The 24,802-nt window shown below is 31.9% G+C and overlaps 3 protein-coding genes across 4 annotated transcripts; 2 read left to right on the top strand and 1 right to left on the bottom strand.

Annotated features, from left to right (window-relative positions):
• The first annotated feature begins 3,824 nt into the window (after window positions 1-3,824).
• Window positions 3,825-8,907, top strand: Cdk9 (Cyclin-dependent kinase 9). The gene is made up of 7 exons (XM_083032838.1): window positions 3,825-4,006; window positions 5,781-5,865; window positions 6,678-6,768; window positions 7,163-7,329; window positions 7,712-7,948; window positions 8,036-8,182; window positions 8,517-8,907. Exons 1-7 carry the CDS (start codon window positions 3,900-3,902, stop codon window positions 8,820-8,822), a joined length of 1,140 nt encoding a protein of 379 aa, XP_082888964.1. The 5' UTR covers window positions 3,825-3,899; the 3' UTR covers window positions 8,823-8,907.
• Window positions 8,908-10,764: 1,857 nt separating this feature from the next.
• Window positions 10,765-23,354, top strand: Hob (bridge-like lipid transfer protein family member hobbit). Of its 2 annotated transcripts, XM_083032836.1 has the most exons (15): window positions 10,765-10,977; window positions 11,049-11,175; window positions 11,249-11,434; window positions 11,659-11,910; window positions 12,073-12,237; window positions 12,317-12,529; window positions 12,610-12,877; window positions 13,632-13,854; window positions 13,948-14,066; window positions 15,469-15,789; window positions 16,228-18,771; window positions 18,902-19,146; window positions 20,251-21,304; window positions 21,520-21,737; window positions 22,141-23,354. In XM_083032836.1, the coding sequence occupies exons 1-15, from the start codon at window positions 10,919-10,921 to the stop codon at window positions 22,426-22,428; spliced, it is 6,282 nt and encodes a 2,093-aa protein (XP_082888962.1). In that variant the 5' UTR covers window positions 10,765-10,918; the 3' UTR covers window positions 22,429-23,354. The 2 variants fall into 2 exon arrangements, with proteins under 2 accessions (XP_082888962.1, XP_082888963.1); XM_083032837.1 differs by lacking the exons at window positions 10,765-10,977; window positions 11,049-11,175; window positions 11,249-11,434; window positions 11,659-11,910 and having other exon boundaries at window positions 12,116-12,237; window positions 12,354-12,529.
• Window positions 23,095-24,721, bottom strand: LOC145933278 (sesquipedalian-1). Its single transcript, XM_083032839.1, has 2 exons — window positions 24,122-24,721; window positions 23,095-24,057 (listed from the first exon to the last, which is right to left on the bottom strand). The coding sequence occupies exons 1-2, from the start codon at window positions 24,413-24,415 to the stop codon at window positions 23,704-23,706; spliced, it is 648 nt and encodes a 215-aa protein (XP_082888965.1). The 5' UTR covers window positions 24,416-24,721; the 3' UTR covers window positions 23,095-23,703.
• Between the last annotated feature and the right edge of the window lie 81 nt (window positions 24,722-24,802).

Genomic DNA, 24,802 nt, shown 5'->3' with positions numbered 1-24,802 from the left:
CGGGGCGGCGAAAAATGGGTTTACACACGGGCAGCCAAATACCTAGGATCGGTACTGCATTGTCCCTTTTTATGTGGTTGCTCCCGTCCCAATTCTAGCTGTAGACCTGATGCGGTGCCGACTGCATTTGCATTCGAACGTTCGACGACATCGTTTGCTCCCTTTGGATTTCAATTGGATTTTTCAGTTGCATGGAAGCATCGTGCGGATAGAAGCAGTTTTTAGTGCAAACTTTATCTAAAAGTGTGTTTTATCACCTTCGCTGACGAAGAGCTTTGATTTTCTCAGAGATTTTTGAAAGGTAAGTCCTATAAATATGTAATAATGTAATTAATAATATATGTAGCGCATAATATATGTGGAAAAATCGTATCATACGGAATGTGAAATATAATTCTTATTTTAAAAGCAGTACAGTTTCGATTCGTTTGATTACATTCATGAGTCGCATTATAATATTTCTCGTAAAATGTGGATTAGTAAACCTAGGCTCGTTTCCGTTTCCGTTCCGTTGTGAAATATCATATATGCAACGTGGTCAATCGAGACACTCCCGATTTTTTCCCGATTTTGAAAAGGATTTTTCAATCTGTATAGTCATTAGAAATATTGATGGTTGAACTCATAAATTTATTATTATTAGTATTTAATTTAATTTAATTGTGGAAAAGGATATTTCAAACTGCATATTAGCTATAATAAACAATTAGAGATCGAATCCAACTTCGCGTTTTATCAGTAAAACAGACGGCTTTAAGATTCTAAATGTAATATATGTTATTAATAATATATGTAACGCATAATGTGAAAAATCGTATCGTGCGAAATGTGAAATGTGTGGGCGGAGGGCAATGGGTAGCTGGTCCGCCAAACAAGATGGCCGTTTGAGATGTATCCGCATAGAGATATTAATCTGCTTATAAGATGGTGGGGGGCGTCCTCCTGAGGGAAAAAGATAGCATGAATTAACTTGGCTTTCTGTCTTCCGGTTTCACTGCCTCATAAGCAGTCTATCTTAATATGTCTATGGATGTATCCATATTCTTGAGTCAGGTTGTCGGGAAAGGATAGAATGATAATTATGTATAAAATTCTATTTTGTATTTAATGTTTATTGCAAATTCGAAAGTGTGACGTTGGTCTTCTTGCGTCGATACTCTTCGTGTCGGAGGATCGTAGCTTGGAATTGCGCGAGAGCGCGCGAGAGAGCCCGATTGTCGAGGAGATATATGTCTTTTGCCAAAAATCTCATCCCTACCCTGAAACATCGGGCTAATCCTGGCATTCGTGTTTCGGTTTCCGAAAAGAGTATATCGCTCTCGGAGAGCCATTGAAGAACGAAAGGACCAACAATATATAAATATAATATACACGAACGGTTTCACAAAAATGAATAAATATGTAGATAACAATAGGCGACCGAAGTGTCGTCCGTTATATATTTCGCCTTTTACAAAATTTGTATGATCGTGATATCTATAAATACATTTTTAAAGTCTACAAATATAATTCTTATTTTAAAAGCAATATACAAGTTTCGATTCGTTCAATTACATTCATGAGTCGCATTATAATGTTTCTCGTAAAGTGTGTGTGGATTAGTAGACCTAAATTCGTTTTCGTTTTTGTGAATAAAGCCTATATGGATTGAAAATTGAAGATTGAACATTAAAAATTAGAATTTGACTAATCAAAAGGAATTAAAATTTCTTCGTCTTAATTGATCAAATTTCAATATTTAATCTCTAATCTTTAATGCGTAGCCGAAAATTGATCAATATTAAATCAATCGAGTCATTCCCGATTTTTTTCCGATTTAAATTTTAAGCTATTATTTTTTTTTTCTATAAAATCTTAAACATTAGATAATTAAATTTTTAATATAACTATTAAATTTTAATAAGAGTATTATTCTATATGATGTATGTCATCATTCTTACAAGTATTATGAAATAATTGAAACTATTAGTTTTTATTTTTTTCATAATTGTAATTACAAAGAAAAATACATTCCTATATAAAAAACCAAATTTTTGTTATTTCATTATTTTATATAAATTTTAAAAAAATTAACAAATAAAATATTAAATTTATAAGTTTTAAAATTATTTTAATTTAATATTTTTAAAAATTAACTTGTGATTTAATTAAAGTTAATGTAAATTCTAACTTTTAACTGAGTTAGTTTTTTGTTCATGCAATTTTTAACGTAATTAAATTAATTTTATAAGCCATTATCTTTAACTTAATTTTGAAGATTTAGTTAAAAAAAATAATTAACTTGCCCAACTGCTCAAAATAAAAGAAACTAAAATTTCTTTGTCTTGATTGATCAAATTTCAATCTTTATAATCTCTATAATCTCAATCTTCAATGCGTAGTCTGATGCGGGCTTAAGATAGAGTGAGAAAGCAGAGGCAAAACAACTATTCAAAACAATCACACTCTATCCATTTCCGCCCCATGTCCCGATATTACTGCCAGTACTGAAAATCTATAGTTTACGTTACGTATATTATATATTTTCAGTACTGGCAGTAATATCGGAACATGGGGCCGGTTTCATTCGTTGCTACAGCAAAAATATAAGAATGCTTGGTGTATACAGGGTGTATCTGAAATGATGAGGGGGGTTCATTTGCGGACCCATGTTCATAGGAAAAAAAGTCTTATTTTGACCTCTAGAATACGCTCCTAAAGTTTAGTGCATCATTTCAGATACACCCTGTATATTCATCATTGGAATCGACCATCGACATAAAGTATAATTTGCAATTTATCGGAAATAATTTTAATGGATTAATGAAATTTTAGCGATTAAAATGACACCAAACATGACATAAATCGGATAATTTTTAATTAAATATGTAATTTGAATTACTTGTTCAGTGAAAAATTATCCAATTTATATTATAATTGATGATGTCATTTTAATCGCAAAAATCTTATTAATCTAATAAAATTACATTCAAAAATATATAATAAAATAAAAAATATAAAAAATTTAGTACAAACAAAAGCCATTTGTCACATAAATAAAACAAGCCAGAAAAGTAAAATAAGAAATATTAAACCTCGAGAGAGATTTCAATGCTTGTTTACGACATGAAAGAAGAAAAGAAGAAAAGAAGAAAAAGAGAGAAAGAGAGAGAGAGAGAGAGAGAGAAATTATATACTAAATATATATATAAATATATATAAATTAAAAAACAGATATTTATTAATAGTAATAATCTCTGAACTTTCAAAGAGATTACAATATTCAAATTCAAATACGCGATTTTAATACATATATTACATGCATATGTGTATATTTACATATATATTTTGTATTATATTATTTTAATATTAATTTTTTAAATTTAATTTATTTATATTATTAAATATTATTATTATTTTATTTTAATTATTATATTAATTCTATATTTTTTTATTTATATTATATAGTGTCATTATTTAACATAATTAGTATAATTATACATAAATATATTATATATATATACATATATATAAAATATATGTATAATTATATGTGAAATATAAACTATGACAAAGAACATTTTACCCATTTTACCTTATACTTATATATAATATATATATGTATATATATATATATACATATATATATATGTATACATATATATATATGTATACATATATATATATGTATACATATGTATATATGATATATGATATATGTATAATATATGATTTGGTAAGGGTAACCTGGGTAAACAGTTCTTATTTGTTATCCTCCGTACAGATCAAACCGGTCGGTAATGTCATCATCCTCCAATTACTTCCGGGCCCACCGAGCCCGGTTGGTATACGCAAAAATTTACCCAACGCCGACGATCTTTGATAGTACCTCGTCAGTGGTTGGATTCCACAAAATTGCAATGAATACAAAGGAAAAAGAGAAGTATATTGAAGAATTTGATTTTCCATATTGTGATGAATCTTCAAAATATGAAAAAGTTGCTAAAATTGGCCAGGGAACGTTTGGGTGAGTACAATAAATTTTTAAGGTTATGTAAACATATTAAAAGACTTATACGTAGTTTCTATAATTCTATACTCTTAACACGTTATATTTGTGTAATTCAGTCGAAAAGTAATTATATATAAATGTATGCTTCTCTTTTGCATTAGTTAAAAATATATTACATGTCACGTAAGTCTACTATATGTTATACAGAATCTTACATGTAAATTTCCATTTTTTTATATTGATCTATTTGTTCACATAATTAAACTCTAATATACATATATATAATATATAAGTTTGCACATTTTTTAAATTTTCTTTAGATTTAATCAAATACTTTATTTTAAGGAATAAATTTTGGAATGCAAGAGTTATAGTTTATTAATTAATTATCTAGAATCTAACCTGAATACATTAGTTTATATCGTTTATTTCTTTCTGACAGTTGCTTACATTTAGAAGTTTATACTATTATTTGCGACATTTATGTATATTCTACGCTTTGTTTGACGCCATGGGCGCCCTTATAACTTTTTTCTAGGGGGTGCAGAGTGTACATATACTCAGGTGTGCGTGCGTCGTGCGTGTGCATGCGTGCGGCGTGCGTGTGTGTGTGTGTGTGGATGCAACCACGCGCGCGCGCGCACACACACACACCATTTTTGTTCAAGTGTGTGAAGGACAAAGGATTAAAAAATAAGATACATAACACCTATTGTTGGCTTGTATAGGCACTATTCACTATTTCGATATATATTTATGTTATAAATTTCAAACAAAAAATTATTTGGTTGTCAATTATAAAATCATTCTAAATTGAAATATTAAAATATTAAAATCCAAGGGGGGGCTATGCCCCTCCTTGCCCCCCCCCCTTCCTCCCCGTGGGCGCCCATGTTTGACGCATGAATATTTCTAAACAGTTTGCTATATTGCATTGTTTCTTGGATTTTTTTTTATTGTAACTGAGCTTAGACATTTTATGATCCAAAGTATTATTATTTGGACTACATATTATAATATATACAGGATGTTTCGTTTTAAATAACATTGCTTTTTGCTGAAACTATGATAGAAAATATTTCATAAATTAAAAGTTTATAGTTGCTAGTCGCAAATTATACAATTTTTTTCTTAAAAACAACTATGTGTTTTTCCCCACCAATTAATTCTTCTCATATTTTGTACATAAAAATATTCAAATAAAGTCATTGAAAAATAAATATTTTACAAGATATTTTATAGTTTATGTAAAATTATGTCACATTAAGATATAAAATATCTCGTAAACTATTCACTTTTTAGTTACAACTTTTTATGCCAAATATTGTGAGGATTTATATAAAAAAAATTAGTGGTTTCATTTAAAAATCTTGATCTTCAAATGACTTTGAAAAATGATCTTATAATTAGTTATAATTCAAGATTATCAACTTTTTCCCCCCTCTTTAATTTTTGTATAAAATATTTTCTCGTTATAGCTATCTAGTTTCAGCAATATTCGACTATATATATGTATATATATCAACTATATATATTAAAATGAAACACTGTTGTTTAGTATTAATATAATTTAAACCTATAAATTCTTCTATTATTTTGTACATTTTGATGTACAAATATAATTTAATTTGCACCTTAAAATTATTTAAGCCAATTAAAATAAATTTTTCAAAATTCAGAAACAAAAATATGTATCACTCTACTGTATTATATTAATATAACTAAATGTATAATTAACTCTTTATATATCTAATTTAATATTTTATAATATTATTTGATTGTTCCACAGAGAAGTGTTTAAGGCTAAATACAAGACATCAAATAAGAAGTTTGTTGCGATGAAAAAAGTACTAATGGACAATGAAAAAGAAGGAGTAAGTTTACAATATATATAATATAATTCGACAATAAATAACATTTTTTTTTTAACACAAGGACAAGATTGAAATATTCCATTCTTATATATTACAATTTTCTCGACTCTGAATATGATTCTAGTTTCCAAATTGTTCCATTATGTCACAATTTTAAGAATTTTGTAGTTCAAGTTGCAAGAAAGGATTACTTTTATGTTTCTTGTTTTATTATAGTTATAACATATGACATGTTGCAGAAATTTTATTGCAGTCAAAATCAAATATATTTAGCTAGATTGGAAAATTTATTTTAAGAAAAATTTTGTTATAATAATAAAATTTTTTTCTGAAAACTCCTATGTGATTTTCAATTAACATTTCTTTCTTAAAAAACAACTATGTGTTTTTTTTATATATCAATTGATTCTTCTCATTATTTTGTGCATAAATAAAGTATTAAAGATAATCAAAAGTATTAAGATAATAAAAAAATGAATATTTTACAGGAGATATTTTATAGTTTATGTAAAATTATATCAATTGTCAGTAAATTTTTAAAAATTATGACATTATGGAACAATTTAGAAACCAAAATCATATTCAACATAAAAAAAATTATGGACTTATATTTTTTTGTGCACTGTATAATTATTAAAATATCAAGATTGTTTTAATATGTTATATTATAGAGCCCAATTTTTGTTTACGCATTTATATTGATTTTGTGTAGAATATAGAACTTTATTCAGTATTTCTTAATGTTGTACTTATTGCAATTATACTTTTTATGTAATTTATTTTAAATTTATTGTTATAAAATTTTGTTACAGTTTCCTATTACAGCATTACGAGAGATAAAAATATTACAATTGCTGAAACATGAAAATGTTGTCAATCTTATAGAGATTTGCAGGACACGAGGTAAATAATACACTGTTTTACAATCATTGATAAACTATAAATATGCATATATTATTATATAATGTATTTCATAAACTTTTCTATAATATGCATATGTTTGAATCTACAATATGAAACAATTAATTTGAAAAAAAAATTTAATTTTGTAACTTCTTTTCTTCTGTTGTTTGTGTGAAAATAAAAAAATAAAAATAATATTATTAATATAATATTTATCAAGATATTATTAATCTCACAATTTAAAAAATTTTTGTTCTTAAATATCTTTCCTCCTAAAAATAATCATTATTAATGTATTGATATATGTTGATATTAAACTGATATACATATAAGTATTAATATATAATTTCAAATTTCCAAATGTAATTAATTTTTATAATTTTTATGTTTTCAGCAACTCAATTCAATAGATATCGTTCTACTTTTTATCTAATATTCGATTTCTGTGAACATGATTTGGCTGGTTTGTTGTCAAATGTAAATGTGAAATTTAGCTTAGGGGAAATAAAAAAGGTCATGCAACAGTTATTAAATGGTCTTTATTACATACATAGTAATAAGGTAAGAAATTATTATACACATATTCTAGTTTTTATAAGTGTTTAAAAATTTATAACAGGAACAAATTAAATATTTGATAAGATTATTTTATTATTTTATAAGCAAATAATAAAGTTTTAAAATTATTATACATTCAATAATCTAACGTAATATAATTATCTTTTAACGGATTAATTTATTATTATTATTATGATGATGATGATGATGGATGATGATGATATGATAATAATAATTATAATAATAAATAACTTATTATAATGACATTGATAAATAATAATAACAATGATAATGATGATGATACTAATCATGATTATTATTATATATATATTATTGTCATAATAATTGTTAATAATGATAATAATGCATTATTTCATATTTACAGATTTTGCATAGAGATATGAAAGCTGCTAATGTTTTAATAACAAAGAATGGCGTATTAAAATTAGCTGACTTTGGCTTGGCACGAGCATTTAGTACAAAAAATGGTTCGAATCGTTACACAAACAGAGTTGTTACCCTTTGGTACCGACCACCAGAGCTTCTACTTGGTGATAGGTGTTATGGACCTCCTGTGGATCTATGGGGAGCTGGCTGTATCATGGCGGAAATGTGGACAAGGAATGTATTTCGTCTTTTATCATATTGCGCATGATTCTTGTATTGTAATTGTATAATTGTATAAATAAATATACTGTTCATCTACAGGTCTCCTATAATGCAGGGTAACACTGAGCAGCAACAGCTTATACTGATCTCGCAATTATGTGGCTCAATAACGACTGAAGTGTGGCCTGGAGTTGAAAACCTAGATTTATTTAACAAAATGGAGCTTCCTAAAGGGCAAAAAAGAAAGGTAAAACTTTTTGCAAATTATCTAATTATAAATTATATTTATATAAATAGGAAAGGAGAGAAGGAAAATTTGTAAAAATAAGACTGTAAGATTAGGCTATGACTAGGGATAAAGATAAAAATAAATAAATAAGTTTAAGAATTAGAAATAAGTAGATTAGATAGTAAGGAAAGAGTATGAGTCAAAGGATGAATAAGGAAGCACAGTATGAGTGAAAGTAAGTTTTGTAAGTCTCACTTCTTGACTGTATGTTGAAGTTCTTCTGTTAGTTTCTCTCTTATGTTAGCTTCTCTCTATCATAATTTACTAATACATAATATGATTTTATATATAGGTGAAAGATAGATTAAAGCCATATTTGAAGGATCCTTACGCCTGCGACTTGCTAGACAAACTCTTAATTCTCGATCCTATCAAGAGATGTGATTCTGACTCGGCGCTCAATCACGATTTCTTCTGGACTGATCCGATGCCATGCGATCTCAGTAAAATGTTGGCTCAGCATTCTCAGAGCATGTTCGAATATCTAGCACCACCAAGACGACCTGGTCACATGCGTCATCCGCATCAAGTACCTGGGGGACCAACTAAATCGAGTTCCAGCATGGCCGAGAGCGGATACCAAGACCGCGTTTTTTAGTACAATAAATATTATTACAATGTCTGTATATAATATTTTATAATTTATATATGCATATATATATATAAATTTTTATATAAAAGATTATTTTGTAGTTATAATTCCATCTTGACTTTATACTTTAGTATATAATTTTCTGATTATTATAGTATCTGATTATTAATTTTTTTCTTATGTCTATATATAGAACATCCTGAATAATAGTTGAAATTAAAGTTGTAAGAAATAGAGGGAGCAAGCTAAGTCATCATCATTTTTTAACGCTTTATATTTTAGTATATGTCTAATTAATACTGTTTGTAAATTGTATTATTTTTTTGGTAGTATTTTGAACTTTATAAGATGACACTTTGTTCTAAGGCGAGTTTAATCATATGTTATTTTTTAAGCAGTTTTTCTCTCTGGAAAAAGCTAGAAAACTTGAAATTTTTAGAGATATTTGTTTTATCTTGAAAAATCAAGGAATTTTTATTTGATTAAAACTCAGGGAATTTTTCTTAAAATTTATAATTTTGGTTTATTGCTAATGTGTGTTGGCAATCTCTCGATTAGTCAAGTTAGCTATCAATACAGCGACGTTCTGACATAATTATATATTTTGTTCTTTACCATTTAGGTATAGTTACATCACTTTTGTATATATTATTCAAATCGACTTTGCAATTAATAAATCGATAATAAATATTAAAAAGTGTTCAGATATATTTTTTATACTTTTCAACAGATAAATATTTATCTTTAAATATATTTATAAAGATTATAAATTATGCTTTAAATATATTATATACAATATTTAAGTATGTTATATATATTATATATTGTATATATTTGAAAAAAATACTAAATATGCAACACACATTTTCATCATAATTTTTGATGATAAATTGAAAATGTTATTTAAATGAAAAATATTTTTTTCAATGAAAATTATTCAGCTTTTCAATACTTTTTCAAACCTAATATTTGAAATTTCGTTTTTGAATATATTCTAATATTTGAAATTTAATAAAAGTGACTGTATATTTTTTTTTTGTAATTGTATGAATTGTTAGAAAATCTTAGAAAAAGCACAAATAGGAAAATTTAATTTAAAAATTTGCATCTAAAAATTTTCTAATTTTATTTGAAATTTTGAAAACAGAAATATCTGGCGAAAAATTAGGAAACTTTTATAATATTTAAAAATAGGCATCCTGTTTTTGATCATAAAAATAAGTATCAGGCTTCTTTAGCATTATCTGAAGATCTAAAATAATATCTAACGCGAGCAAATCTATATAATTCTTACAGATCGCTTCATCATCATCACGATGTCAGCATGATTTTCTATTTTTAACACGCGATACATGATGTATTGTTTTTAATTAATTTTGTTAGTAAGATTCATTTTGTCTTTCTTCTTTGTACGAGCTAATTCTTTTGGTAAATCTTCTTTTATATATTAATAATAATTATTTCTGATTTTTTATTTCTTTATATCTTAATTTTATTTGTGTGTTTTATTATTATATATTATATAATACCTATATTTATTGTTTTTAATTATTATTTTTTAAAATTATATATAAAGATTTTAAATAGAAATGTTGCATCAAAGAAATCAAATATTAATGCATAAATAATTTCTGATTTTTTATTTCTTTATATCTCATTCTTTTATTTAATGGTTTTATTATAATATTTATTATTAATTTATTATAATTTTTTTTTATTATAATTATAATTTTTTATTACAATTATAATTTATTATAATTTTATTATAATATTTATTATTTATTTATTGGTTTTATTATAATGTTTATTATTCTTTAATTATTATATTTCTTTAATTAGACGTAAAAATTTAAATATAGATAATTATCGAAGAAATTTTTAACAAAAAACAAAAGTTGCTAGTCTATAAGTTTTATGTTCTATGATGTAAGACGAACATAACCCTTAGCCATAAATTATAACCTAGAAACCCTGAAGACAACAGCAATGTATAATATAAAAGTATTGAAGAAATATTAATTAAACGTACTGCAATGTTATTCGGGGACTTTGATATATATTTTTAGTAGAAAATTATACATTTTTAATTGCATGTCAAGAATATGACTGGATTATTTGCAATTTGCATAATCTTCTTAATCTTTTATTGTTTTTTCACCCGGTAAGTATTAAAATTGATGTAAAAAGAAAAACGCCAGCATAAAATATATTACATATTCTATTATTTAATAGGATAGTACCAAGATTATTAGCATGGATAGTAAAACGTTGTTACAAAATCCACTTGCAAGTGGGCCATATTTCTTTGCCTTATTTTAGGCTTCGTGATGTCAATATAACTAAAAATGGTTTTACATTGGTGAGTTTATTCAAGTCATTATATGCAAAAATATTAAAATACAATAATATTTAACTATAATATTTCATTTTAGCAAGTTAAAGAAATACGCATACGCAGCAGTTTCTTCAGCAGTGATGTAGCAAAATTACTAGCTGTTGTTATGAAGGATGTTAGAATAAATAGGGATGTTCATCCAGCTTGTAAGATAAAACAGTCCAATGAACTGTTAGATTTTCGAAATAAGAAGATACCTCCGATAATAATCAAATCTGTGCAGGTAATAAGATATTTTACATCCTAGATAGCAAGTACGTCATTTTGACGTCGATGACGTCATTAGATGTCGAATGACGTCATTAGACGTCGAAGTGATGTTATTTTGACATCTAATGACATCAGTTTGCTACTTGGATATAGAAAAAGTTTTATTTTTTATTATAGAATTATGTTTGTTGTATAGAATATAGCTCATTTTTTATTAATTTCTATATATTTGTATAGTTTATGGCTGTACATGTAGAAAATATAAGTGTATTCGTTCTTGGAAACGGCTGGTTGGCCAATGGAAATGCGGAAAGCTTGAGCCTGGATGCCAGCATTGTACATGGTGCGTGTACACTTTTAGCATCTGCCACTATTGTTGGCGGTACTATGAAATTACTGCAACATGCTTCTGATGCGTGTCTCTCCCAGGTGACATTTGCTGGAACGGTTGAAGCTACCTTTAAAGCTCAAGGAGAACTCTCAGTTGAGGTATAACATCAAAAGTTTTCGTTTTTCATACTCGAATCCAAATACAAGAGGAATAATCATTTGAAAATAGATATTTTGCTAATATAATATAGATACAAACTCTATTTTCTCACCTAATAATAGTATAAAGCGATTTTTAATAAACAAATCTCTGATTTACAGACATTATGTATCGGAATAATTCAAACCGAAGGATATGGTGGTGCAGGTCTCGTTCAGTTCTTGAGAGATAGAAGAACGTTAAATACTACGACTTATACATGTAACGATGTACATAATGATCCTTCTAATAACTTGATGACTAGGCTAGCACCTATTTTGCCCAAAGTAAGTACTTTTTACTGTAACTAAATAATAAATAAATGTGTCATTAGAGAGACATTAATAATATTTTAATAATTTTTAGGACTTTACATTGAAAATTGGCAATTCATTGATAATAGCTGGTAGGGAAGACAGTAACATGATAGGTCTGGAAGGTACCTTAAGGAGTCTTCAAGTTCAAGCAAAATTTCAAGCTGATAGAACGCGATTAAATTTTACCATGAACTTGGATGGTCTGTGCATACGTGGAAAACTTCCCATTTTGACTCTACATTCGATGTCAATTGATACAAAGGTAAAAGTTAAAAGTATATTAACAAAAATAAATTAAGAATATGTAATTAAATCACACTTGTTTAATTTTTATATATATAGCTGGAGGAGAATATCTCGTTTATCTCTATACAGCTGAACACTCTTTCGATAATGTACGATCATAAAGACTGGGAATCATTGCTGTATATTAATGAAAATAATATTTCAAAACCTGTCAGCAATATATCATTAAAAAACAGGTTACCAAATTTTGAAGTAACGTTAAATACCGAGCTGTATGATTCTTCATTGAATATAAAATTGCCGGATGTACAAGAGGCAGCTTGCAGTGTCACGCACATGAAATTTTCATTGAATTTATCCGCAGGTGCGCTATATTAATTTTTTTATTAAATTATGAATTGAAATATACAGGGTGTCGCATTTTAAAAAATCCACACAAATATCTTTTGAACAATGCATTTTAGAGAAAAATGTTTCAGACAAAAGTTGTAGGATTTTGAGGGGGAAAGATGTTGGTCCTACTGACTTTTTCCTAAAAGGCGATCTTTAAGGTCATTTAAAGATCATTTATGTTTTTTTAAATGAAACCACCATACTTTCTTTATATAAATCGATTCCTCGCAATTTTCGACATAAAAAGTTATAAGGGTAAGAAAAACTAAATAGTTTACGAGATATTTGATACTTAAATTTGACATAATTTTACATAGACTATAAAATATTTATTTTTCAATGATCTTACCTCAATACTTTTTTATGTATAAAATATTGAAAGGAATCAATTGGTGTAAAAAAATACACATAGTTGTTTGTAAGAAAAAGTATGTAGCTGTTGCAAATTACATATATTTTATAGGGAGGAATTAATTTATATAAAAAAAATTAAGGTAGTTCCATTTAAAAATTATAAATAACCTTCAAATGACCTTGAAAATCGCTCTTTAGAAAAAAATCACCAACTTTCTCCCTCGAAATCCTATAATTTTTGTCTAAAACATTTTTCTCTAAAATGCATTATTCAAGAGATATTTGTGTGGATCTTCTAAAATGAGATACCCTGTATATATTGATCCCTGATCAATGATATTATATATGTTTTATATGTTTTTTTCTCACAGAAAAAACCGAATATTTAAATACAGAATTAGTATTAGAGTCTTTATATTGTACTTTAAATGGTGCTAATGGCAACATTTCTGAAACGTCTCATCAATGGGGGAGTCCACTGTCTATAGGGGTTTTGCTAGCAACAACCCATAATAATGCTATAGGAATTGCAGTCGATGCTCTTATAACAGAATGGAGTTTGGAGTTTGCAAAATTTCTCGAACAAGCTTACAAGTAATATTAAAATTATATTTTATATGATATTAATAATATAAAAAGAAAAATGTGACATACATCTAAAAATAATCATAAAAAAAATAATTATAGGTGCTACAAAAAGTGTCAGCAACCAGTAGTGAAGAAACAAGTTACAGTATCGTGTAATCCTATTCAATTGAATCTGAAAATAACAAATTGCAATCTATTTTTTATCGCAGAAAACAAGTGTAAGTATACAAGGTGTTTTATTTTAATTAATATAATCGAATATTGCTGAAACTAAAAGTGAATAGTTTATGAGATATTTTGTACTTTAATGTGACATAATTTTATATAAATACTATAAAATATCTCGTAAAATATTCATTTTTCGATAATCTTACCTCAATACTTTTTATGCACAAATTAATGAGAGATATCAATTGATATAAAGAAAACGTATAGTTATTTTTAAGAAAAAATATGTAACTGTTAGTTGCAAATTATAACTTCTTAAGTTCTGCCAAATATTGCGAGGATTTATAGAAAAAAAATTAGGGTGATTTCATTAAAAAAAGAAAACTAGGTTGATCTTCAAGTGACCTTAAAAAAACGACTAGTTAAAATTCAACATTATAAATATTTTCCCTCCTTCGAAACCTTTTAACTTCTCTATAAAAAAAAGTTGACCTTCAAGATCGCTTTTTTTTTTAATGAAACCACCCTAATTTTTTTATATAAATTTTTCTCATTACAATCATAGTTTCAGCAATATTCAATTGTATAAATTAAAATAAAACAACCTGTATAATAGTGTATAATTCTTGATAGGGCCTTAAGAGCCGAACGCGGATGTTGATGCGTATTCCAACGAAAATTTAATTTTTTCGCTGGAATTAAATTAATTGTGCATAGGGCACGAATTTTACTGCTTGGTATACTGCCAAGTCTTGTATGGAATAATCTCATACTTGAGATTTTTATTCTATACATCCCCCTCTAACCCCCCTAAACCCCCCTAAAGAATTAAATGCGAGAGAAAAATATAAATCCGAAAGTCGCTGAATCGGGAATCGAACCCGAGACCTTTCGCTTGCCGGGCGACTGCTCTTCCATCTGAGCTATTCAGATCCTTTCGATTCTATATTTTTCTCTGCTTTTTAAATAAATACTTTAACTAACGCCTTTTCGGCCGGCGTAAATAAACAATAAGAATTACTATTAAGGCTCTTCCGTAATAAATACAAATATAAGTGATAGGGCCTTAAGAGCCGAACGCGGATGTTGATGCGTATTCCAACGAAAATTTAATTTTTTCGCTGGAATTAAATTAATTGTGCATAGGGCACGAATTTTACTGCTTGGTATACTGCCAAGTCTTGTATGGAATAATCTCATACTTGAGATTTTTATTCTATACATCCCCCTCTAACCCCCCTAAACCCCCCTAAAGAATTAAATGCGAGAGAAAATTAATTTAATTCCAGCGAAAAAATTAAATTTTCGTTGGAATACGCATCAACATCCGCGTTCGGCTCTTAAGGCCCTATCACTTATATTTGTATTTATTACGGAAGAGCCTTAATAGTAATTCTTATAGTGTATAATTCTGTTTAAAAATTTGTTTTACATTATATACATTTGTTTCAGTGTCTATAATGACGCGTTTAGATATAGCTACTTTGGAACAAAACACAAAGCGATTTGTGTGTGTTGCGGAAGGCATAAGCGCGATAACTCTTAATAAAAACGAGCCGATTATGTGTCAACACGCGCAGGCTCTAACTCATCCGTTCTTAGCAATACGAAAGTGCAAAGCCGCGATTACTTCTGATGCTGTTAACATCAGTCTCGAAGGAACTAATCTAGCATGGAGCCCTAATTTACATCTTCGTTTATTGCAAGTCTGGATGGAGTCTAGAGATTTCAGATCTATTGTCATGAATGAAATTAGCGCGACTCGTATCGAAGGTAATTAACAAATTAATTTTATGCATTAACATTAGAATTATGTTTTAAATATATTTTTTGTTTTAACATTTAGAAGATTGCAGATTTTTTTTATTACATTATTTTTGCTCTAGAAAATGAAAACAAATAAATAAAGCTTTGTGTACAAAATACAAAATTAGAAAGTAATGGCATATAAGATCTAAAATGTACAGAAAGTAGGGCAAAATTAATATATATAGGTTTTCCCATTTAAAAAAATGCTTAAATATATAAAAACATCACGTTAGGAAACAATGTTTCGAATAAAAGTTTAATTTTGGGATAGAAGTTGATAATTTTGAATTTTAATTAAGGTGGTTATCTTTCAAGGTTATTTGAGAGTCAACTTAATTAATTATGGTCAACATTCTTTAAGTATATAAAGCCATTATTATATTTTTTTTGTTTCATTTTTAGAGGTGCATAGAAAGAAACGCGTTTTGGATCTACTAGCTACTAATGGAATCACCGTTTCTATCGACATCTCTACTAAACACTTCCTGATACTGAGGTCCGACCAATTACGCTGGTCGCAAGGCGAATGGAGACTCACTTACATCCGGGTCACTTTAGACATCGCCGATGTAATTATGATCGAAGGTTTCGAATTGGTCAGGGTGCTCGATAACGAAGAAGTGCGAGCGGAGAGGCAAAGCAACGAGGGCTTCGTATTGGATTGGAACGAGTGCTGGGCACTGAACATCGACTCCATCAAGATCTGTTTCCCGTACGAACATGAATTTACAAACGCGATACAAAATGAGTTGTTTAGCATCAGAAAGTGGTTGAAGGAGATCCACTCCTCGAATACGTCTAAACAGGAATCCCTGCCCTACGATCTGATCATCAAGATCAAGGAATGGACGTTCGAGCTCAGCGACGATCCGTTTGAAGTACGTTTGCGCGACAATTACGAATTATTGGAGGACGAATACAAGGAGAGCTTGAAACGCCAAGCGATGCTGGATGCCAAGGTGCAGGAACTCTGTCGCGCGCACCTGTTGCTTCCGCAGGGAAAGGTCGAGGAGCTGTACGCCAGCTTGAATAAGAAGAACGCCGAGATCTACGTGCAGAGATGGAAGCAAATGCAACGCGCGAATCCCGCGAGGACCCGATTGTTCGCTTGGACCATGGTAGATTTGGAGATACTGGCCTTAGCCGATCCTTCCATAAACAACGGGGAGAAACAAGTGAGAGCTCTGAAGGAGATGGATCCGGAAACACCTTGGCCCGAGGATGGCCTAGAATTCAGTACGTTATGGGTTCGAGGGATCAGCCTGAAGTGCGCGGAGTGGAAACTTCAGCTTCGCGATTTCCCGCAGCCGTTGCTTCTGGTGGAGGGTCTGAATGTCTGGGGCAGATTAGCCGGGGCGGAGGCTCTCGCGCCGTTAAGGGCCAAGAGAACCGTCAGAATTGAAATCGGCGCGCCGTGGCAGGATATAGTCGTAGAGAGGGGAATGACATCCCTGAAATATTATCACGATCTCAATTGGGACATTGACAAGTTCAGATACGCCTTTGGACCGTGCTGGGAGCCGGTGATAGCCCAGTGTAATCTCAGCTTCGAGAAGATTCTTCATCCCTCGAGAGACCCGAGTCCGCCGTTGCCGTTTTGGGATAAAATGCGACTGGCCCTTCACGGTAGATTGACCCTCTGCGTGAAACAGTTGACGGTGTTGCTGCACGGCTCTCTGGATCCGTACAACACTACGGAGGAGATGGAACTCACGTGGACCGGGCTGGAGCTTGACTGGACGCAGGGAAAGATCATTATCAAGGGCGACTTCGACGTGTACGTGCGTACAGCTAGTAAGTACGACGATTGCCGATTATTACACTTGCCTAACGTCAGATTGAGTATCAAATTGGCATGGGTGTGTCTCGGCGACCCGCGTGATCATCACGCCGCCGTACCCTGCGCCCCGGATCGGTTACCCGAGTACTCGAGCAATCAGGAACACGACTCGTTCAGAGCGTTTCGCTCCCAGAATCTCAATGTCAGTCTCTCTCTCGAAACCAAACTGACTGGATCACCTACCCTGGCTAGCGCGCCAACAGCCTTGCTCTACGGCAGTACTTTGAGATGGTTCGAGAATCTCAAACTAATATTATCAGGTGCAACGAGACCTACAAGAAAAGGCCCGCTGTTCAGGAACATCAGGCCCAGGAAGAAACAGCTTAGTAGGCACTATAAGAAGATCCGGTTGACCTTAGCTTTCCATCGTTTCCACGTCAACTATTGGATGTCGTTCGCCATGCAACGCGGCTTCGAGTTGACCGGTGGTAGAGTAGCCTGCAGTTCGGAGCACAATCTAGCGTTGCATCCGATCGACGACGGATTTATCCATCGACTGCGGGCGGAATGGTCCGTCGTGTACATGAATTGCGAATTGAGCGATGCCGAGATTTGGCTGAAGAGCGCGCTGCAGGAGGACGAAGTGGAGAGCGCCTCATTGCGCCAGCCGGTGGAGAAGTGCTACTGCTTGAGCGTAGCACGCGTCAGTTACGGCAGAGAGGCGATGGTCATCGGTGTAAGCGGCGACACGCCGATTCATCGGCTGGTTGTGCACGATCTGCGAGGTGCCTGGACCAAGACCAATCGCGACGTCGCGTTCGCGCTCTTCGACTCCTTCATCACGACTCAGCAGCTCAAGAAGAACCTGTCCACCGCGGCGCTCAAGGGTTTTCACCGGGACAACAGCTCGACGCCGCATAAAAACCGTGCTACTACCAGCAGCAGATCAACCGTGGTCGATCAACAGAGCACACCTACTCAGGTGACGCCGTCCTCTTCCGTGAGCAAGCCGCAGCAGGGGGCGGGAATGCTGCAGAGATTGATAGCGGAAGCTGTGAACAAACCTGTGGCCTTCAGCGATGATCTGTCGGTGCAGACAAGGGGACAACAGTTACGCGGATTAGCGGCTTGCCATCAAGATGACGTCTTGCACAAAAACTGGCTAAGTATGTATGTGCTTTACCTCATTAAAAGTCGTTGAAACCTTAAAAAATGATGATCTGCGATCAAGCGAAGAATTATATCTTCACCGATATAGAGTATGATAGCTTATATGATAATAACAATTTTTTCTAGTCGCTTTGGTGAACAGTCAAGTGTTGTTGAAGGGCATCGAGACTCGCGGATATGTTATTCTGTCGGCGGCTAAAGCGGAGATATTGCAGAGAGTCCATCATCCGGTTTGGAAGGAGCGATCTTTCGTTCCAAAGACAACCTGGGTCGGTTCGTTGGAGTGCATGCAATATTATGCCACCGTGAGCGCGAACATTGACGACAATATCGACGATAATATTATGTGGCTGACCCTGGATAATATTCAGGTATATATCTATCAAAATATACATGGGACGTTTCACATCAAGTAGGACAAGTGTCTGAGCAAAATTTATTACATCGAAATAAGACGTTCGAGGGCTTAAAATTTTCGTTTTTATGTGCAGTTTAAGAAAAACGTCGCCTTTCGAAAAATTCAAAATGGCCGCTCCAATATGGCGGCTGAAGTAGATGAAGAACTTATTGAAAACATTTATTGATCAGGTCTAAAATTCATTCAATTTTCGATGAAAATCGGTATTTGAAGGTTTTTCAGGTCGCTTAATTATGAAGAATCCATAGACATAATTTGAAAACTCAAAATGGCGGATCCAATATGGCGACTGTTATGGATGAAGAATTGACTGGAATGCTTAGACTCTTAATCATGTCCAAAATTAACTTTTTCCTATGAAAATTGGTATATGAGGATTTTTCAGGTTGCTAATGAATGATCGGTTGAATTTCCAAAATTCAAAATTTTTTAAATATTTTTTATTTTCATTTTTATCGTTATTCTAGTAAATTGAATACGAAATTTTGAATTTCGAAAATCCAACAGAAGATTCATTGCTTTATCCACTACAGTCGCCATATTGGATCCGCCATTTTAATTTTTCAAATTCTGACTATGAATTCTTCATAAGCGACCTGAAAAACTCTCAGATACCAATTTTCATGGAACCTGAATGAATTTTAGACTACCAGGTTAGACTACCTGGTAGTCTAAAATTCATTCGCGTGGCCCGATAACCGTAGTTGCTAAGGTCTCGAGCGTAAGTGGGGGCCGCTAGGCGGTGAGCCTCGGAAATCGGCCGAAAAGTACAAAACGTGGACAGCTCTGGACTACCTGATCAATAAATGTTTTCAATAAGTTTTTCATCTACTTGAGCCGCCATATTGGAGCGGCCATTTTGAATTTTTCAAAAGGCCATGTTTCTTCTTAAACTATACAAATATACAAATGAAAATTTTAAGCCTTCGAACGTCTTATTTTGACTTAATAAATTTTGCCCAGATACTTGTCCCACTTGATGTGGAACGTTTCACATATAAAATATATGTAACAAAAAATTAGCATTACACATTTTGTATCACATTTTGTATTTTAGGAGAAAGATTCCACGATTATAGTAGGCCTGCCAGACGTCCCGGCTCTAGTAGGATCTGGCCAGAGCGTCGGTGGAGTGGTTAGTCAAACGGTGGGAGGCGGTGGCGGTTCTCAGCATCAATTGCAGCGCATAGTGTCTCGATGCAAATGCGAGTTTTTCTACGTCGGTTACGGTCAAACATTGGACGTGGGCTCCGTGGAGGTGCCACCGCCGCCCAGAGAAGAAGTCAGTCTTTGGGAGAGAAAGGACTTGACCGCGGCCGACGCGTTCACATTGATGCATCACGATCTGGACGTGTGCACCAATTCGTTGCAGTATGCGATGATCTTGGACATAGTCAATAACTTGTTGCTGTATGTGGAGCCGAGGCGAAAGGAGGCTTCGGAGAGATTGCAGAGGATGAGATTCCAATTGCAGTTGCACTCCGTCGAAGACCAGAAGAGACCGATACAGCAGTTGCAGAACACGGTGCGCGGTTTAGTGGCCAAGTTAAGGCGCTTGGAACGCGAGACATATTTGGTACAGAAGGCGCTAGCTGATGAATCGAGCCCAGAATTACTAACAGAGATGGAACGTTTAGAAGCAAACGTCTTCGAATGCAAGGAACAACTTGGTGCCAAGGCGGAAGAATTGGACGTTATGTTGAATTGTTACAAAGAGACCACCGCACCTGCGGCTGCATCGGCTACGCTGAAGGACAAACCGGCTGCGGTGGCCAGGGTAGCCGAGATTTGCTTCAAACATGCACAATGGAGGCTGACGGACGCAGACGGTCAGCTGGGTATCGCCGATCTTATATTGACCAATTTCCTTTATACAAAAACCAGTAAGACGGACGACTCGGTGGAGCATTTGCTGGAGCTTGGATACGTCCGGATGACGAATCTGTTGCCGAATCAAACTTATACGGAAGTTCTTGTACCCACAGAGTTACAAAGCAACATGCCTGTGGATCGACAGAGAGCCCTTCGAGTCTTTTGCAGAGAAAAGGCGCCAGTAGCCGGGATATCTGTGAAGGAACATTTTGAAATTAATGTGGTGCCTCTTACGATAGGTAAATTAAAATATTTGTCAATGGCAGAATGGTTACCTGAGAGAAAAAGGTTCTAGAATCTCACTCCTGATTTTTCGTCCTTACAATATCTCTAAGAGAATTTCTACATTCAGTCATTTGAGCCTGAAATATGTTCATCTTTAAGTTTGGACCTGTCCTTTTTCAATTTTGTAATTCATGAATTATTTAAAATGTAATTAATTGTTTTTTTTTAGGTCTGACAAAAAAATTCTTTAATACTATGCTCAAGTTTTGTTTCCCCGAGAGAGATCCGGAAGGCATAGAAGAAGCGCCAGCGCCACAACGTGATTCGTCCTTTTATGTACCCATCGAGAGGAGAGACGACGTGGAGAAAATGAAAGAGAGAGCAGATAAAAACAAATTATTCATATACATTAAAATACCGGAAGTACCTGTTCGCGTATCGTATAAGGTAACAATCTAAATAAAAAAATAAATAAAAAAGATAGAGTTTCTGAAGATATGGTTCAAAGGAAGGACTGAAACATTCAAATTAAATAAAAAATTCAAAAACAAGTTTGCTGCGCTCAATTTCTGCGCCTGGCTCTTAATTAGTTCGTTTCCTTCCTGAATTTTATATTTACATAGCGGAGCCGTTTTATCAATAAAAAATTTTTAAATATAATAATTATAATAAAATTATATAAAATAATAATAATTAATATTATATTATTAATAATAAAAATAATAAAATTATAATAAAATATTTATAAAATAAATTAAAATAATTATAAATAAAAAAAGATAATGTTTCTTTTGTTTGTTATTCTTATTTACAAATTAATTGTTAAACTCATTCGATTTTATTCTTATAGGGAAACAAGGAAAAAAATCTCGAGGATGTACGTGATTTTGCGTTAGTTATACCAACTTTAGAGTATCATAACGTGACATGGACATGGCTAGATTTGTTGCTGGCTATGAAGAGCGATTCCAGGCGTGTAATATTGAGCCAAGCCATCAAACAAAAATTGCAGATAAAACCGAGAGGAGGGCCGCCCGAAGAATCCGTGCCGCAAGAAGAGGATAAGGCTCGTCTTTTGTTAGGTACCAGGCATCTTCCTGGAGACGCGAGAAAGAAAGGTGTATTTAAGTTTAAATAATTTATATATAGCTTATACATGTGTATTACATGTATTAGCTATTTGTATTATAATATTTTTATGTGTATTATAATAATTTATTTATTTATGGCATTGTGATAAATGTTACGTGCGAACTTATAGGTGATTTTTGTTTCTCTCGTGTACAAATAAATAAAAAAATAATTTCTATATTTGTAATATATATTATCGTGAGGCATTCTATTTTATCTTTACTGCAATTATAGTGACAAAAAGATTGTGACATCATTATAGGAAATTTCTGAAAAAAATGTGAGTGCAATTCATTTTTTGTCACTTTATAATTATTTCATTGAAAATTCATTATAGTAATTGTATTACTGATGAAAGGGACGATAATTTAAAATTAATTTAAAGTTGTTTGCGGAAGAAGTTTTCTTCATAACATTGTCTAAAAAATTATTAGGGTGTCCCATTTTAAATAATGTATTGCTATTTTCCGAAAACCAATGCTTTCATCGAAAAATGTTTCATACAAAAGTTGTAGAATTTCGAGGGAGACATCTTGTCGTACACATAGTCTTATTCCAGATGGACGCATTTTCGACATGATCATTACTTTTTTAAACGGAGTTATAATTTTCTTACATAAATCCATTCCTCATATTTGGAATAAAAAGTTGTTGGAGTTGAATAGTCGAATAATGAATGGTTTAGATATTTTATGCTTGATTCTGACACATTTTGACAAAAAATATGAAATATTTCACGTTCGTCACGCCGTAATGAAACTTCGCCGACTCATGGTTCATGGTTCCTATACTAAAATTCTTGTATTGATCCCTTTTTTCATCACACAAATTTATGGCATTTAATTTTTCAGCATTCTGTATATATATATATATATATATATATATATATATTTGTTGTAAAATTTTTATTTAAATAAATTAATTTTACTTTTATACATGTGCATAAGTTTTCAATAATTTACATTATCATATAAATAATTATATCTTTTATGAAACCACAAAATATCCCCTCCCCCCCCTTCAGATAGAATATTAATTAACAAATATGCAAAAATATAGTTTACAATTTCTATTTCAAATAAATAGGTTCAGAGAGAGATTAGCTATATAATTTAAAATCAAATTTATTCTCTCTCTTCTCTTTCTATATATATATTATGTCGCTCGCGTACATGAGCACTAAAACTCTTTTGTTTGCTGATGCTGAGCTAATAGTTTTCATGTGGTTCGTTGTTTCAAGTTCATACATTCGTTCAAATATTTACAAAACATGTGCAAAGAGTTACAGAGTTATAAGAGGTGCTTCTGTACTTTTCCTTGCGTGTCTCCATGCATTTAGATCGGCCAAAATTCGTCTGCCGTACACTGTATGAAGTTCACGAAAAGTTATCTTAGTTCTAGGTATATTCTCCGTCCTACCAGGCGCCGACCTGACGCTCTGAGAACGATGATGATAGTCTGATTTATTGAATGGATTGTGCCGCTGCCTCGGTGGAGCTTTAGGGGATTGTTGCGTCGGTACAGATGCCGTTTCTTCTTCTACAGCATCCAACTGACGTTGCAGTTCTATCACCATGAGTTTCATGTAATCGTAACTTGCACAAGCTAGCGCCTTCATCCATTGCTCCATAGATTCCTAGACATTGTTACTCTTATTAAAGATGCTTGGTTAAAAATATTGTGTATCAACATATATTCACCTGAGATTCTGCTGCTAGAACATAGCTTCTGTTGTTCAAACCATGAAAGACTATCTTGAACCCAAACTGCTCTTCGTCTTCTGCTAATTCAATCGTACAGCCTTCCAGCACAATCATACCCATCGGTTCCTTGTCACCACGTCGATCAAAGTAGAACAATATGTTTCCTTTCAGAACAAACCACCGTCTTTGATATCCGCGATTCACTTCACCGCGTTTGTTCAGCCAGCCTTCACGATCTATTGGTGTTGCTGACGTAGCAAAGGCTACCATATTTTTCTCATTGATCTTCATGATGTTTAGCAAAGAATTTTCATCCGATTTCTAATAATTCGCAGGTAAGATTAAGATAAAATAGAGTCAATGTTTAACTGTTTGTTATTGTAAATCCACAGATCAAGATAAATTTTTCAGATAGTCATGTGAGTATTTTCTCTTCAATATATTGTAGCTATATAACATATATATGAACATCATATAAATCTTCAAATTTTATTTATGAACTTTGAGATATACAATCAAGATAAATATTACATTATTTGTAAAACTATATTATTTTATTCGCAAAAATCATCACTATGAACGAAACAAAGTCATGCTGGTTTACATCAAACACTTCCATAATTTACGACTTTCCGCAAGAGGTCTCTACTGTTTCTTCTGTTTGTTTCTATCAGAGAC

Source organism: Prenolepis imparis, unplaced genomic scaffold, assembly GCF_030444845.1.
Source record: "Prenolepis imparis isolate NDT839.2.m4 unplaced genomic scaffold, iyPreImpa1.0 SCAF_3, whole genome shotgun sequence".
NCBI classification, from domain to species: Eukaryota; Metazoa; Arthropoda; class Insecta; order Hymenoptera; family Formicidae; genus Prenolepis; species Prenolepis imparis.
This window is presented reverse-complemented; position numbering and strand designations above follow the sequence as displayed.